Source organism: Mauremys reevesii, linkage group 5 (assembly GCF_016161935.1).
Source record: "Mauremys reevesii isolate NIE-2019 linkage group 5, ASM1616193v1, whole genome shotgun sequence".
NCBI lineage: Eukaryota > Metazoa > Chordata > Testudines > Geoemydidae > Mauremys > Mauremys reevesii.
Genome location: NC_052627.1, coordinates 80,092,027 through 80,108,378, shown reverse-complemented (window position 1 = coordinate 80,108,378; position 16,352 = coordinate 80,092,027). Strand labels below are relative to the sequence as shown.

Sequence of the window (16,352 nt, the reverse complement as noted above, 5' to 3'; positions counted from 1 at the left end):
TTTGCGGAAGGGCAGATAGAGCATAGGTCAGGAGCACGTATTGAATCCAGTCCCAATACCTGTTCCCATTTCTGCTTGATCAGTCAGATTTTGATGAGTGTTTACCACAGTCAGATAATATGTTTTGTTTTATCATTTGAATTTCTCACCATTAGATGACATAAAAACAAAGATACGTTAAGAATGTTTTATGCATATCACATAAACAGAATTTATATCAGGAAGGATAGACAGACATGTAGGGACAGATTTTTCAAAGATATTTAGGCATCTAAATATGCAGCTATGTGCTTAGTGGGATTTTCAAAAGTCCTAAGTGTCTAACTCCTATGGGAGATAGACTTTTGCAAATCTACTAGATGCCGCTGTCTCTTTAGGCAACTAAATACCTTTGAAAATCTGGCCCATAAACTCTATAAACATGAAATTGAGACTGATTCTAATGTTCTCTGCAATAAATTGTGTGCACTAATTTAAAAATAACCTTGGGTGCAACATTAACATGGTGTAATTTTAGCTACATGAAAAACTGTGATGATTAAAATGTGCAATTAGTAACCCTTAATCAAAATGTGGCTTAACTTGTTAGCTTAAGTATAAATCTGTATGTATTCCACTCGGACAGCTAGCAACACTACCTATCAATTTGTTTTTTATGTTATGATTTTTGCACTGGGAGTGCTGCAAAATACTCAGGCAGTCATGTGCCTAGCAACAAAGGAGAAAGTTGTCTAGAATCACATGACAAAATGGGCTGCAAAGAGAGTTTTGTCCAGTCTTCTTCAACAATAAGGATGGTAGACAAGGCGTGGGGGCTTTGAAATGGATCAAAGTGTTTGTAGAGGGAAGAATTTGTATTTAGCCACCCAAGGTACAGCGGGCTCCTCAAGAAAAGGAAAAAACCCACCACCTTTAAATAACTATTTTGTTTGAAATCTTGTATATTCATGTGGTGGATCAGTTTCTATTATAGATGCAATTGTCAAATCATAGGACCATTCCAGTTTGAAAACTGGCTAAGGGGACTCTTTCAAGAGTGATAGACCATCATTTTACCTAACCTAAAAGCTTGCTTTAAAATTACCTAGTGATGCATGTTTTTGCTGGTGGTTTTTTTTAAATCAGATGGAAAAATTAGACATGGCTGTGAGGAAACTCTGTGAGAGGAGAACACTGAAGTAGTTTATCTTTTTTAAAAGGTGTGTGGCTGGCTGTCTCTGAACCCTTTAGTTTGATTTGCGTAGCTCTGGCAGCACTATTAGTAATGAATTAAGATTGAGAGTTGTCAGTGTATAAAGCAGTGGTCACCAAGCAGTCGATAGCAATCGACTGGTAGATCCTGGAAACTCTCCCAGTCAATCACGCTCTCCAGCTGCTAAAAGTACAGTGGTGCAGCAGGGCTGCCACTAAGACAGGCTCCCTGCTCCTGGAAGAGGTCACCGCGCACTGCCCCTGCAGCTCCCATTGGCCAAGAACAGGGAACTGTGGCCAATGGGAGCTGTGGGGGGCAGTGCCTGCAGAGAGGGGCAGTGCGTAGAGCCACATGGCCCCCACAGGGGCACGTTGGCCTGTTCCAGGAGTTGGCCGTGGTGTAGGAGGTTGCCGGGGTTCTGTGTCCATTATAATTAGAAATAGTCCCATATGGAAACTGACGGCAGTGAACTCGTGCGATGTAGTTTGCCCACTCTGCTGGGGAGGATACCACCCCACCTACAGAGTCATCAGGAAGGCACTGTCTCCCATGGCTTTATTCCTTAGTGCCCCAGATGCTTATGTAGCTGTTGAGAGGCAGCAACCCTATCAGAATAAACATTTTAAAATTACCAATTTTTTGAGATACACTGAAATCTGGACAAGATGTCATTCTCTTATTTGGCAATCACTTGTTATTAGAGACTATCCCACGGTATCCTTAAAACTACTGTGTACTATTCTATTCCATCTTTATTGGAAGACCATCTTTAACAAGCACAAATTTGTGTTGGCCGCTTGAGTAGTCACTTCAGGTAGGTAGGTCCCTAAATATGTAACCATTTATAGAAAGGAGACCACCTCTTGAATTTCATCAGGAGCAGTTGAGAAACCAGTGCAGTTCCAGAGCACAGAAGCAATGACATCATACTGTGTTTCTTCATTAGTGCAAGTAAACAAGACATTGTTTTTCCCTATTTGAAGCTTCATAGTGAGCTTCAAGAGTAACCTAAAATAAAGTGGACTGGAATAGTCAAACCTAGAGAAGACACAAGTATGGACAAATATGATAACGTCCATGATATTAAAAAAAAAAAAAGTCCACTAACTCTTAATTAAATCATAGGAGAACATATGGTGTGAGTTATTTTTGGTACCTAGGTATCAAAGACCAGTTAAGGTTTCCAAAGTACTTCCAGACTGCAGATCTCTTTTGTGAGGGGAGGGCAGCCTCCACTAATAGACAGCATAATCACAATCCTAATTACTACTTTCCTCTTCCAACCAGCATGTCCTCCATCTTTTCTGGATTGAGTCTAATGTGGATATAGATACAGATAGATATAAACAAATGGCTTCTATTTGTTCATAACATGGTGTGCTTTTTTTAGGAAGTTAAGGTTTTTCACTTCCAATATTAAAAGCATCTGTTACAGATTGGGGTGGTGCTAATTTAAAAAGGAAGGTAACTCTTAAAAGGTCATTGCACTGGAAATATCTACCAACTTTTCCCTTCTAAACTAAAAATGTTACATTTTGACATAATTAGTTTGATTCTTTTAAAAGTGTATGTAGGAATATTGTTTGTCTAGATAAATCATAATGAATGGATGCTCATACTTCACTGTTAAGAATGATTTTTGGTTCCTGTTTTGTCTGAGAACACACTTCAGGCAAAGATTGTATAACAGGCATTATTTGCATTTGAGTTTCATGGTATCTCCATTCCTGCACTGTTAGTGATATTTGAAAAAGTAATCGGGCTCAACTCTGACCTTTTCCTTCAGCATGAAAAGATTTAGACTGGATAAATTAAAGGCTGTTCTTTTTTTAATTTTCACTATGTCCTTCAAAATAATCTAGTCTTTAAACCTGTAAAAGTTCTAGTGCTTGCTCTTTTCTTTATCTTTTAAAACAGAATATGTATCATGCCAGTATCCAAATTATACTTAAATTAGTAACAATTTTAAATCTTTATTACATTTCAAATCATTTCATTACAGCCACAGCGCCCTGTGTTTGCTCATGAAAACATACACAGTGGGGGGGAACCGTAAGTATATTTCTTATCTACTTAACCAGAGATATAACATTGGCACTTAAAGAAGGGGAACAATAGCCAGCATATCTTCTAAGGAATCAGTAAACTAGCTAGTAGAATCATAGGATAACACAGTTATCCAAATAATGTTGGAAGACATCCAGGAAATCCGTGATGGCAAAACTGAATTATGAAGGGATATTATCTCACAAATGAAGATAAATGTACTATAGCATAGTTACACACAAAAACTGCTACATTTCTCCATGTTTTACAGTTAAGATGGAAATTAATTTAAAAACCAGTTCATGGTCATTTTGTGATTCCTTCATTTTCAGACTTCTTGAGCAGAATGCCAGTTATAAAGATTTAATAATAATTCAGCTTGTCTGCTACACTGGCCCTGAATTATCTTCTGTAAATTATTGTTTGTCAAGGGATCCTTCAGGATTAGGAAAGTGAGCAAAATGTAGGAAGTGAATGAAGTCGATAACAAGAATGCAACATCATATCTTACAAGGGAACTTGGCATGAGCAAGTGATAAAACTAGATAAAGAGTAAAAATTTCAAAAGCATCTAAGTGACTTAGGCTCTAAAATTCAGTTTTCAAAAGTGACTTTGGCCCTCTGGTCCTGATCCAAAGCCAATTGGAGTCATTCTGTTGGCTTCAAAAAGAGCTTTGGATCAGGCCCAGGTAGCCTAAGTCTCACTGACTTGCAATGAAATGAGACTGAAGCCCTGAAGTGCCAAAGGGCAACATTTTTACAAGCCTAAAGATGCGCACAGACACCTAGAGGGTTTTTATTAGTGCCAGGGCACCTAACTCCCATTTCAATCTGTTCAGGCAGAGCATTATTCCGTTAATTGGCTATTTCCAGCACTGATCTATAGACCCCACCACCAGAAGAATTAATCACCCAGTTCAGAATTCCTTGAAGCCAATGGGAATTTTGTTAGGTTGGAGGAAGTTTTAGGCACTCATATCATCCAAAGAGCCAGATTATAGCTCCGCATAAGGGAACATAAAAACCTACACACATACTGCTGTGTAGCATCCCTGCATTTCTACTGTATGCCAGAGGGGTAAGCTGTATGCTCAGCCCTGCATAGATGGACAGGGAATGGGCAAAGAAGCATAGTGGAATGTGGGGGGATCTTGACTACACCCCCACAGTATGCCAACTGGCACAGTAAAAGTTGTTGTAATTTGCTATTGGGGTGGACCAATAGGAGACTGTTCCCCTTCCTGGAGAAAGAAGAGTGTAGAGAAGAAAGGAAGGAATTCCATCCCTGGGATGCTCCTCGGCTGCTGCAGTTACATGTGACTCCTTATGCAGGACTTAGGCACCATCTAGCCCTAATAACTTAATACACTATTCTTTCACCTCTAACACAGGGACTGAAAGAAAATGAGTTTGGAGGTCTCATTTCTCTTGCCATTTATCCATCACACACATCATCATGTAACTGAAAGGCCAGGATTGAAAAAGTAGAGCGTACTGTAAGGTAGAAATGCAGTAGAATGAAAAACCTGTTTGTGAAAGCTAGCACAGTTTGTCTTACGTACGGCCTGATTCAAGCTATCACATTCATGACAACTGAGTTCACTCATAAATGTAAAACAATAAGTTAACCAGGTGAAATGTCTAATGTTCCACCCATTCCTAGTATGTGCCTTCCTTTTAGCGTCTCTTTTCTACCAGGGATATACAGTACTTTTTTCATTTTTTCCCTTCCTTTTCTCTCCCACTTTCTCCATTTCCATCTATTTTTATTTTATCTGTTCAGCCTCTGAGGCTGCTCTAATTTACAGTGAGGGCCAAGTACATGGCTAGCCAGACCCAGAATCCAGGAGGTGCAAAAGGGACATACACCACAGGAGGAAGTAGGAGAAGTTAGTTTATCTCCTAAGATATTGGGACCAGCATCTTACTTTCCTCTTCCCCTCCCCCACATCATTTTACTCTTTTCCCCCCTCCCCTTTAGGCCATGGCTACTACACCCCTATCTTTCTCTTCCAACCTAAATCTTTCTCAAAAGCTTCTCCCCTTCTCAGAATAGAGTTGAGAGGAGTTGTGCGTTAGCATCTTCAGTTAGATTGCATAGCTGTATGAATCCCACTGTAAACAATTTAGTAATCTCACATGAGTTGTCTTTTACATAAACTATGCTCTGAATTCCATTCTGGACCTAGTCCCATAAGTACTTATGCAGGCAAAAGTTTCCTGCATTGCTGTTTTCCAATATGCAGTGTTGTAGTTTTTAGTGGAGTATGTTACTTTGAAAGTTAATTAAATGTTTGACAAGCTCCTCGAGCTAAGTAAAGGTGAAAAGAACTTATTTTTTTTAAAACACACTATTTGTCCTGTTTAAGGTTTCAGGCTCTATATAACTATACTCCTAGGAACGAAGATGAATTGGAGCTCAGAGAGGGAGATATCATTGATGTGATGGAAAAGTGTGATGATGGATGGTTTGTGGGTATGTTTTATTTTGGTTGGTTGGTTTGTTTTTTTTTAATTTCAGAAATATTTGCTGCCCTCATCGTTTTCTTATATTTAGATAATTGTATAATTTGATGCGTTCTAAGTGGCAAATTGATTGTAATTTGGCACTCATAATAACCCTGATTATGCTGAAGTCTTTGGGGACTAGCCTGATCCAAAGCCCTCTGAAGTCAATAGGTTGCGTCCCACTATCATGCAACCTTCACCTAGAGTGAGTGGAATTTATGCACATAATTATCCCATAGATTTCAATGGGACTACTCATGTAAGCAAGTATTACTCTCTGTGAGTAAGGGTTTCAGAAATGGGACCAAAGAAAGTTGACTTGATCACTCCAAACATTTTACATAAACTATAAAAATATTTTATACTTGTCCTGCTAATCCTAAATTATTTTGGAAATCCCACAGAACTGCTGATGACATCCACCCTTATGTCAGATTATTTCATTACAATTAATATTGTTAAATAACTCTCAAAGTTACTAGGTCAATATTTTAATATGTTAAAATTATTACAAATTATAATCTGGATACACATAATTGAAATAAAATAACAACTATGCCTCTTGTAGTTGCTTTTCCCTTCATCATATTTTAAGCTGATAACAGTTTGCGACTGGGAAATGTAATTCATCAAGCTATGCAATGAACAGGGTCAGTTTGGCTTTCTACAAGCATAAAAAGTCTCTCCTGTCCTAATATTTGTAGTGCTAATGAAATTTGATAAACTGAAAACAAAATTTAAAGGCCACACATGCATAGTGATTTCTTACTGTTACTATCATCTTTCATTTATTACTTCTACTTTCAGGAACCTCAAGAAGAACCAAATTCTTTGGTACTTTCCCTGGAAACTATGTCAAGAGGCTGTGAATTTTTTCCCCCTACTTATTTATGCTGCATCTCTGCAACACATCTGCATAAAGCTGCTAGAAAACATGCTACAACAGGCCTTCTGTTTTCTTGCTTTGCAGTCTCAAATAAAGGTCATCTAGTTCATCATCATCCCCATCCTCATCTGCCAAACCGTTCCAGCAGTATTACAGCAACGACTACAGTGTGTGAATAACTAAGCTTTTATGAAACAAGAGGAATCGTTTCAACATTTAAGTACTTTTTCCTGCTTTAGTTCCCTCCCTCCCCCCATTAGAAACAAAGGAATAGGAAAACCTTGATGGAAGGTACACAGGTGACTCACCATGGGAAAATCTGCATTGTTTGGGACATTTGTGGTACTTGCATTAAATGCTATGCAAAAATTTGATTCTTAGCTTCCACCTGGTACAAAAAGAAAGTTGTTTACTTTTTAAAAAAAATAAAAAGTTGTGTCCACATTCTTTTTAGCTTGGCAACCTATGTTGCTTTCACTCTGCTCTATCACAAGTTTGCCTATTCTACTGGTTTACGATATATGACCATTATAATATAGATATTTTTTTTGCCTGCACTTATATGTTGTAACATATACACAGCGATTGTAAAATTTCAAGCAAGAGTAGTTAAAATGGGGGAACTGCAAGTGTGTTGGATGAGTGTGATCGTATTGGTTAAATCTTATTTTTTCCAAATAAGCTATAGTGCTTTCTGTTAAAACTAAAGAAGTGCAAGAGGCATGAAATCTTGAGAGTTTGTGGATAATGATGAGACAATGAGCTATGAAGATAGACAACAATAGCAAACTACTGATGTCTAACATTACATGACTATATCTAAATTTGTTGTAATAATCAGCAACATGAAATTTGAGAGGTTAGTGTTTTTATTTATCAGATGAAGCTTACAGAACAATAAACAGTGTTAGTGCAACATTATATTCTAAGATAGCCACCTGAAAAAATATACACAGATGTACTGATTTTATTTCACTAGATATAAATATATATGTTAACAAAATCTGAATTCTTGTTTAGGAATATAGTACACACAAAAACAAAGTCACAGCTATTACATTTTAGTATTTTTTTTCTGAATGAAACAAATATCTGAACACACTATTCGTTTTCCTTATGCGAAGGTAAGCAAAAATAATATGAAATTATGAGACAGGATGATAATTGTGGCTTTATACAAAACAATTCAAATTTGGTTTCTTCAGCACCTTATAGATGGTAAAGGCTTCTATTGCATTTTTCTTGAGATAAAGGGTTGATCTTATCACTATGTAAGTAGTCTCTAGCATTTTGTACTTTTTTGTACAGAACCATTTTGGTGTTGATTTAAAAAAAAAATCAGAGTTCTTCATTTGATCTTTGCCCTTTTCATAATACAGAACATCTTTACTTGCCCCTCTTACCATAAGCACACCTGGATAGTGCAATTCTGTAAAATAGCATTTTATGCAAAATTTTATTAATGGTTTTACTAGCCAAATCTAAATGTACATATGACTTTATTACAGAAAAATGTCATTAAGACAAAGGTAAAGAAACATCTTTGTGCAGCATACCTTTATTACTGAAATTTCATGGCAAAAGCTTTATATTTCAAAAGCTTTCAATTTTAATTTAGATCTGCATGCAGCTTTGCTGTGAGATTCATACCTATCTTTGATGCCATTTATGATGGAAGACAAATATCTGTTGCCTGTGATATTTAAAAAAGTACTGTTTCTACTCTGTAACTGATTTTTAAAAATACAAGTTTTTCATACCTGGCTTTCAGGTAATTGACTTTAAATTCTTATAAGCAAAGGGTCTGTGTTTTTTCTTGAATAGACTTCTAATAAATTCTGCTTGGAGTACACTTCAGCTTTTCTTCTTGTTATTTCTTGATTTACACCATCACACATTTTTATCCTTAGTTTCTTTGTATTTGAACTGAAATGAACCCATCAACCCAGCTTTATCTGGGGACACAGTCACAGAGGTTTGTCTGCCACCAAACATAGTATTTGTTGTCAATTTACATAATCCTACACTTTCAGCTTCAGACACGTTAGATTTTTAAAAAGACATTATTTCACTCAGATAGCTTTTCCCTGATGTTAGTTATGTAGAGCTCTCAGTCTTGTTCCATACTGGTACTTCAGATAATTTACATTAAGGAATTTGCCAGCTTTTAATGTCCCTTACTCATAATAATATCTCCTAAAATAGAACTACCTGTACCTCTGAGGAGCATGCTGGTGTAAGGGGATACAAAAACAACAATCTAAACCTTTAACATTGGCCAAAATTCCTACATTTAATTCCTTTCACTAACTTAGATAAGCCAACACTGTGCCAATCCGGTAAAATGAAAAAACACCACAGTAATTTTACTTAAAGATGACAAAATTATATATAAAGTTGGTTTCACACTCCAACTGCAAAGACTAAACTCTCCTACCCGACGCATTATGGCTTTATCTACACTATAGCAGAGGTTCTCAACCTTTTTCTTTTTAAGCCTCTCCCCCAACATCCTATGAAAACGCCACAGCCCATTTGTGCCACAATAACAGGTTTTCTGCATATAAAAGCCAGGGCCCATGCAGTGGGGCTTCAGAGTTCTGCCCTGGGCCCCAGCAAGTCTAATACTGGCCCTGGTTGAGAACTACTGCACTATAGCACCTATGTTGGCACAGCTATGCCAGCATAGTCCCCTAACAAAGACACAATGTATGTCAACAGAAGCACTCTTCTGTTCTGGGAATAAGTAGACCAACTCGAAGCCTACAGTAGGAACACTTTTACCATTATGGGAATACCATTAGATTCTACACTACCAGCAAAGCACTCCTAGTGTAGACACAGCTATACTGACAAAGCTGGGCTTTGTACCAGTATAGTAAAACCACCCCTTACCAGCAAAACAAGCTATTCAGGTAAAAAGCATAGTTTGCCAGTGTAGTAAGATGAGTCCATGAGACATAAACCCTTGGTATCAGGGCCTGGTATGAGGTCTGAACTAGAGTAATAGTCAAGACATTGTTAAGCAAAGCTGGGCTGTGAGCCAGAGGCAGGTCCCACTCACAGAAGTTGGCAAGAAGAGGGCTGCTAGAAGTCACTAATAAAATGAACATGTGCCAAGACAACACCAGAACAGCTGGGTACAAACATATCCTACACAGATAACAAGGAACAGGTAGACCTAGCCTAAAGACAGTATAAAAGAACAATATGATGGATAGACAATATGAAAGAACAATATGATGGATAAATAGTATGATGGCTGGATAGTTTGTTCAAACCAACCTGTGTCAAGAGAAAGGCAACCCCCTAACAGAGGGGCTGTACCTCAGTATGTTCACTGATGCGTAACCTGTTTGTACCTGTGTCTAAAAATACATCCCTAAGTGGATGTCTTTGTCCAGCTTAGGGGGCAGTGGAAAGTCCCGCCACTGACTGAGCTGTGTCCATTGCCAGGGGGCACAAATTTGTAGTATGTCCTGTAGAGTCTATAGGAAACTATTACTGTGCTTCATTTGACAATAAACCTGGCCCAGGTGCCTTCGTACCTTATTAGAGTCTGTGGTCATTGGGGGTTCTCTCGGGGTCTGCTATCTGCGCAGAGTCGGGTCAGCACATAGAGGGAACACACATATGCAGCCGACTGATATCAACATTGAACAGAGCAGAGCACCATACTGGTAGCGTCTGACGACAGCCAGTGTAACTGCATCCATCCTACAGACTTCTGCAGGCATAACGCTATCCGTCAGGAATCGCACTACTGGCCAACATTGCTATGCCCCCAGAAATTTGTTGTGGAGACCTGACCTGACTGCTTCCACTGGGAACAGCAATCACCTTGAACTGAAGAGGTATGAATTGCTCCCACCTCAACACAATGTAAGTAGTACTACTGACACACCTAGCTTTTTGCTCCTGCTGTCCCCCAACATACACATCAGTCTTTGTTTTGGAGACACACACACTTTGTACAATGAGAAGTTTTCTGAAAAACACCCAGGCTTTGTTGTAGGTCATTAATTCTCTTAGGCCTGGTCTACACTTTTAGGCCTTGGCTACACTTGTGAGTTACAGCGCAATAAAGCCTCCCAGAGCGCTGTACCTTATTCCCCATCCACACTGGCAAGGCACATACAGTGCTGTATCTCCGCGGCTACAGTGCTGCTGGTACTCCACCCCGCCCCACCCCGAGAGGAATAACATTTGCTGTGCCTTGGCTACAACTCCCGGGTGTCAGTGTGAATGAAGAGTTAACTTACTGTGCTGTGATAATCCCCTTATCCAGTGGCCACTCTTCTCATTGTGATCAGCTGCAGGAATGCGGAAGTGCTGTTTCAAAGCTCCATTTCAGAGAGAAAAAGCAAACATTTTGCAGTTTGCTTTGAGTGAGAGAGAGAGAGAGAGAAGCAGGTGGGACAGGGGTCTGAACTTACAAGACAGCGTGCTGACACACTCTCAGCACTCCAAAAACCCACTCTGCCCCCACACTCCCTGTCACACTCCACCCCACCCCTTTTAAAAAGCACGTTGCAGCCACGTGAATGCTGGGATAGCTGCCCATAATGCACCGCTCCCAATGCAGCTGCAAATATGGCCACAACAGTGCGCTGGCAGCTGTCAGTGAGGACAGACTGCAGCGCTTTCCCTACTCAGCTGTACGAAGGCAGATTTAGCTCACGGCACTGTACAGCTGCAAGTGTAGCCATACCCTTACAAGTTTTGCTTGCATACTGACATAGCTATGGTCACACCCCTAACTACTATAGCCATTGCAGCAAAGGCTGTTGTATAAATCCAGTTATACTGGCAAAAAAAGTCCTATTGCTGGTATCGCTTTTTTTCCTTTTGGGAACTGGTATAAATTATATCCGCAAACAACTTGTTTTTCCAGTAAAAGATGTGCCTCCACTAGGAGGGTTTACCAATATAACTATAACTCTTTCTAGTGTAGACAAGGCCTTTGCTATTCATTAATCTCTATAAAATGCCCAGAACCTCAACTGGTATTGTTTAAGAGTGAGATTTTCAAAAATGCCTAAGAAATACAAATATCCAAAGTCATCTTCTAGGTTCTGTCTACACTGCAATAAAAGACTCAACATGATTGGCAAAGGTAAGGTAATAGGTAATAATTGGAGATATGCCAATCTCCTAGAACTGGAAGGGACCTTGAAAGGTCATCAAGTCTAGCCCCCTGCCTTCACTAGCAGGACCAATTTTTGCCCCAGATCCCTAAGTGGCCCCCTCAAGGATTGAACTCACAACTTTGGGTTTAGCAGGCCAACGCTCAAACCACTGAGTTATCCCTCCCCCCTGGCCTGCGTCAGTTGACTTGGACTCTTAGGGCTTGGGCTGCAGGGCTATAAAATTACAGTATAAGATACTCAGGCTGGAGCTCAGGCTCTGAGACCCACATAGCCTGGGCTCCAGCCCAAGTCAGCTGGCCTGGGCCAGTCACAGTTGTGCTGTCGGTCTTATCACTGTGCAGACGTACCCATAGGCAGTTTTTGAAAATCCCACCCTAAATCAACAAATGCAGTAGGATAGCTACATTAATTTGTTAGTCTCTAAGGTGCCACAAGTACTCCTGCTCTTTTTGTGGATACAGACTAACATGGCTGCTACTCTGAAACCTACATTTTTGTGTCTGTCCTCTGGCCCACTACTCTATATGCAAATGACACAGCTGGGGATAATATAAGTACACAAAGTATCCACTGCATTCACTGATTCCTAAATTTATGGTCTATCACGCTAAGCATATCAAAGAACCTTCCTCCTTGGATCACATCATCTGATTGTCGATTAGATGCATCCTGTTCATCTGAAGGCAATCATAATCCTGATAATCATCCATTGTGAAGGCCCTATAACCTGTGACACAGGAGACCTGAATTAGGCAGCAGGGTGCCCGACAACCTATAGTCCTCATTGCCCCCTCTGTGATCCAGTATGGTACCAATACTACAGTAACTCTTGTGCTGTTTATTTTACACTGTGCCCTAATTTTCAATATGCTGCAGATTTTAATATTGAAAATGCATGTAGAAGCTGTCAGAGGAAAGCTGCAAATTTTAGCAGCCAGGCAAGGGACATCTGTGTCTTCTGACACTTAAAAACATAAGAACGGCCATACTGGGTCAGACCAAAGGTCCATCTAGCCCAGTATTCTGTCTTCCGACAGTGGCCAATGCCATGTGCCCCAGAGGGAATGAACAAAACAAGTAATCATCAAGTGGCCCATTCCCAGCTTCTGGGAATAGGCGTGGCAACCTAAAATAATCTTCTGTCCACAGAGCAGCTATGGCCTGAACATCATAATTCAACCCTGAGATAAAGAAGCCAGTTTGAGAGGTGGACAGCTAATCCAGGGAGGACATGTAATCTCTCTGCCAATATTGCCAATTATGTGTTCTGAATAGTTTCCAAAACTTCTTCCAAGAAAAGACTCCACAGAAATGATAAACCCGCATCTTGCAGACCCCTTTGCAGAACATCTGCACAAGGAATATAAATCAGTTTGTGCTTAAGTGGAACTTAAGCATGCTGACTCTCTATGCAAGGGTAAATTTCACACTTTGAGTCCAAAATAAAACCCTCCATTCTCTGTTTTCAAATATATAACCACAAAGTACCCAATAGGTCTCAGCATATGGTGAAACTATATATAATAGTTTTATGAGTTTGTTGTGATCATCTGTGTGGAAAGCACAGGCTATGTAAAAACAAAAGGATGTGGGTTGAAATTTCAAGTAATGGTATATTTTGACCTGAGCCACAGGGACAGCATATGAACATGTGCTCAACAGTTTATTAAGACACTGTTGCCAACAATTGAAGCAAGGCATGTTGTCATGCCATTTTGTAATGTTTGGTATTTATTACTTGCCTTTAAATGCCCATGTACAAAGTGTGATAGGAACATAAGGTGCTTCCTGTACATTCGAAAAAGCATTGCACTTACCTAATGTGAAATAGATGAGAACTATCAGCTAACTATTAGGTAAGCAGCTGTAATAGGACCTTAGATAACTGCTAAAAATATTCCCTAACAGCAGTTATAGATACGAAGGGTGAAATCCTGGATCCGTTGAAGTCAAATGTCAAACTCCCATTGACTTTAGTGGAGCGAAGACTTCACCCATAGAACTGAATTTGTATTCAAGTTTCTGTCTTAGCCTGAAGAAAACTGAAACAGAAAATAGAAGTAGCTAAACAATGCACATCTGTTCATTATAGCGATTCCTCTTTTAATTGCTCCTACTGCATACTACAGTATCAATTCCTGGAGTCGACTGACATCTGTTTAAATATTACAAATAAAAGCCACGTTATCATAACTAACCCCTTAAGTAATTGTAGAATACCAATAGATCAAGACCTCAGTGTGGGAAATAGCTTTTACAAATCTGAAAAAGTGTTTCAGATAAGAAATAAATATAAATTAGATCAAGAGTTGAATCCACCAAGAAAGGTCATTTTACGGAGGCTGACACTCCAATACTAAGATCTAGAAATCAGAGCTGAACAGTAGCTGAGCAGAAAGCCTCACCAGCATGTCAGCAGGCAATAAGCAGGCAGCAGCCAACTTGTAAATGGATATTTAGAAGACGTAGATTTCTTATAAAGCACTACAGCAATCTTAAACCGGTTAGCTGTTGGGATGCAAAGACAGTAATTGGGTTTGTTTGGTGTTGGCCAAAGAAGTACTTTTCTACATCCTGGTTATAAATACCCTGGAACTATTACTATTACTGTGGTTCAGTCTTCTGAATCACATCTACTAGCCAGTCAATATCTTTCTCGATAAAGCCACTGAGAATAGAGTGAAAATCTATTCAAGAGGAAAGTTGTTCTCTCAGTTTAGGCAATGAGTGTCTCTAAAGATGTCTTATTATACATGTCAAATGCTGTTCAAACCAAAGAAAGTGTTCTGCACTGGCATATACATAAGCTATATGTCATCCTCAAAACTCCAAAAGAACACTATACACATTCATGCAGCACCTTTCCAGGTTTAGTGAGCACTAGAGGAAATAATGAAATCAGTGAAGAGCATGAACATCATCAAGCTGTAATTGTTGGTCTAATCCTGGTTGTTGCTTGCATTCAAGCCCAAATCTTTAGCAGCTCTGCGCACTCCATATGTGAAGCAATTTACAGAACTGTGCCTTCTGGCATTATATATAACACCTCCACCTCCATGAGTCATATAAAGAGTAAAGTGTAATTTGCACATGGTAGCAAATATGAATCAGATAATATCAAAAACCAGAAGAATGCACAGACCTCACCAGAAAGTAATCATTGGTTATATTAAATGAATGGCCTTTATGCACAGAAGAACTGTAGTGGGGGGCTCATTAGGAACAGCCATTCCACAGATAGGACATATCTAATTAGGATTTTGATACATGAAGGTTTCCCCTTGAACAGACTGGCATTACATCACAAATAGTAGGGCAGAAAAAACTGTTGACTGACAACCAGGAATGTGGTGTTAGGTTTATCTTCAGTACAGACACTCAGATGAACAATAGGACTATTTGTTCCAGGATATCTATAGCTAGACCTCAACCATGTGTGTCTCTTGCTGCCAGTGAAAATAACTTGAGAACTTTGAGTGCACAATTTTCCAGGAGACAGGCAAGTTGCTCACACTCACAAAAACAAACACACACAGAGGAAATCCTACTCCGTCTTCCCTCCAGCAAAGAAGATGTAACACACATTATTTTAACAAATACCTGAAGAACAATTTAATGAAAGTACATATTAAATTTCTGCTTCTACTAGTGATGAATTACCAGACAGTTATATATAATTGCAATGAACAGTGGGAATGATAAGACAGAGATGAAGTTTACTGTTTTAGGTAATAGTTTTCCTTTATAAGGAAAGTTCATGCACTCACTTGGAAGCATTTTAAATCTTCAGCAAATGCAACAGTAGCAGCTGGGGTACTATAAAAGCCCAACGTGATAGGGTTAGTCAAGAATTTTCTGTTAGAACTATTTTTTGACAGAAAACTATTGTTTTTTACAAAATGATTTTTTGGTGAAAGGTGTTTGCTTTCTGTGGAAAATTTTAATTTCTGTCAAAAAAACAAATACCTGAAAACTGCAGCAGAAAACCCAATCTGGCCAGGAAGTGGAACCCACACCTAGAAAAGAATGAGTCATGAGACACCCAAACAACAACTCCTGTGAGACCCTGTGGTGGCATTTTTAAATCAAACTTTTTGGTTTTAATTTTTTGGATGAAATTGGGGGGTTTAGATCTTTCATTGAAAAGTCAATATTTTCTGTGGGGGCAAAAAAATCATTTTCCTATCAGCTCTACAGCATGAATGTAATAGATTATCCGCAGAATATGCACCCGTGGATGGAATGATTAATGCTTGTATGCCCCCCGGATATCAAATTATCAGGAATTATTCTAACATGTCAATGGCCTGTAGGTGGTTTATGCAAACTATCTGGATGCAAATAAAGCTATTGCACAATACAGATGAAGCTACTACACAATACAGCCTACTGAGAACTATTGCAAAGAAACTAATCCTTTGAGAACTTTCTTTACTGGGTTTTATTTTGTATTGTGTTTGAAACCCAATTTTTAACATCTGGTCTGCTGGCATTGATACTATTTTTATATTTTAGAAACAACATTTGTTATGAAACCGAACACACAAATTAAAAATTACATGTTTTGTGG

At 39.0% G+C, this 16,352-nt stretch overlaps 1 protein-coding gene and 1 long non-coding RNA gene across 12 annotated transcripts in view; one reads left to right on the top strand and one right to left on the bottom strand.

The window, feature by feature from the left end:
* The window catches only part of SORBS2 (sorbin and SH3 domain containing 2), a 434,202-nt gene extending 425,703 nt beyond the window's left edge, over positions 1–8,499 (top strand). For 5 of the 6 annotated variants that reach the window (XM_039539823.1, XM_039539828.1, XM_039539825.1 and 2 more), the window contains 3 exons: positions 3,195–3,244; positions 5,608–5,714; positions 6,554–8,499. In XM_039539823.1, the coding sequence (XP_039395757.1) occupies positions 3,195–3,244; positions 5,608–5,714; positions 6,554–6,615 (219 nt within the window). In that variant the 3' untranslated portion in view covers positions 6,616–8,499. The remainder of the gene's footprint in view (positions 1–3,194; positions 3,245–5,607; positions 5,715–6,553) is intronic. The other variant, XM_039539829.1, reaches the window with a different exon arrangement.
* Positions 1–16,352, bottom strand: part of LOC120405904 — a 148,776-nt gene that overhangs the window by 48,402 nt on the left and 84,022 nt on the right. The window lies entirely within an intron of this gene.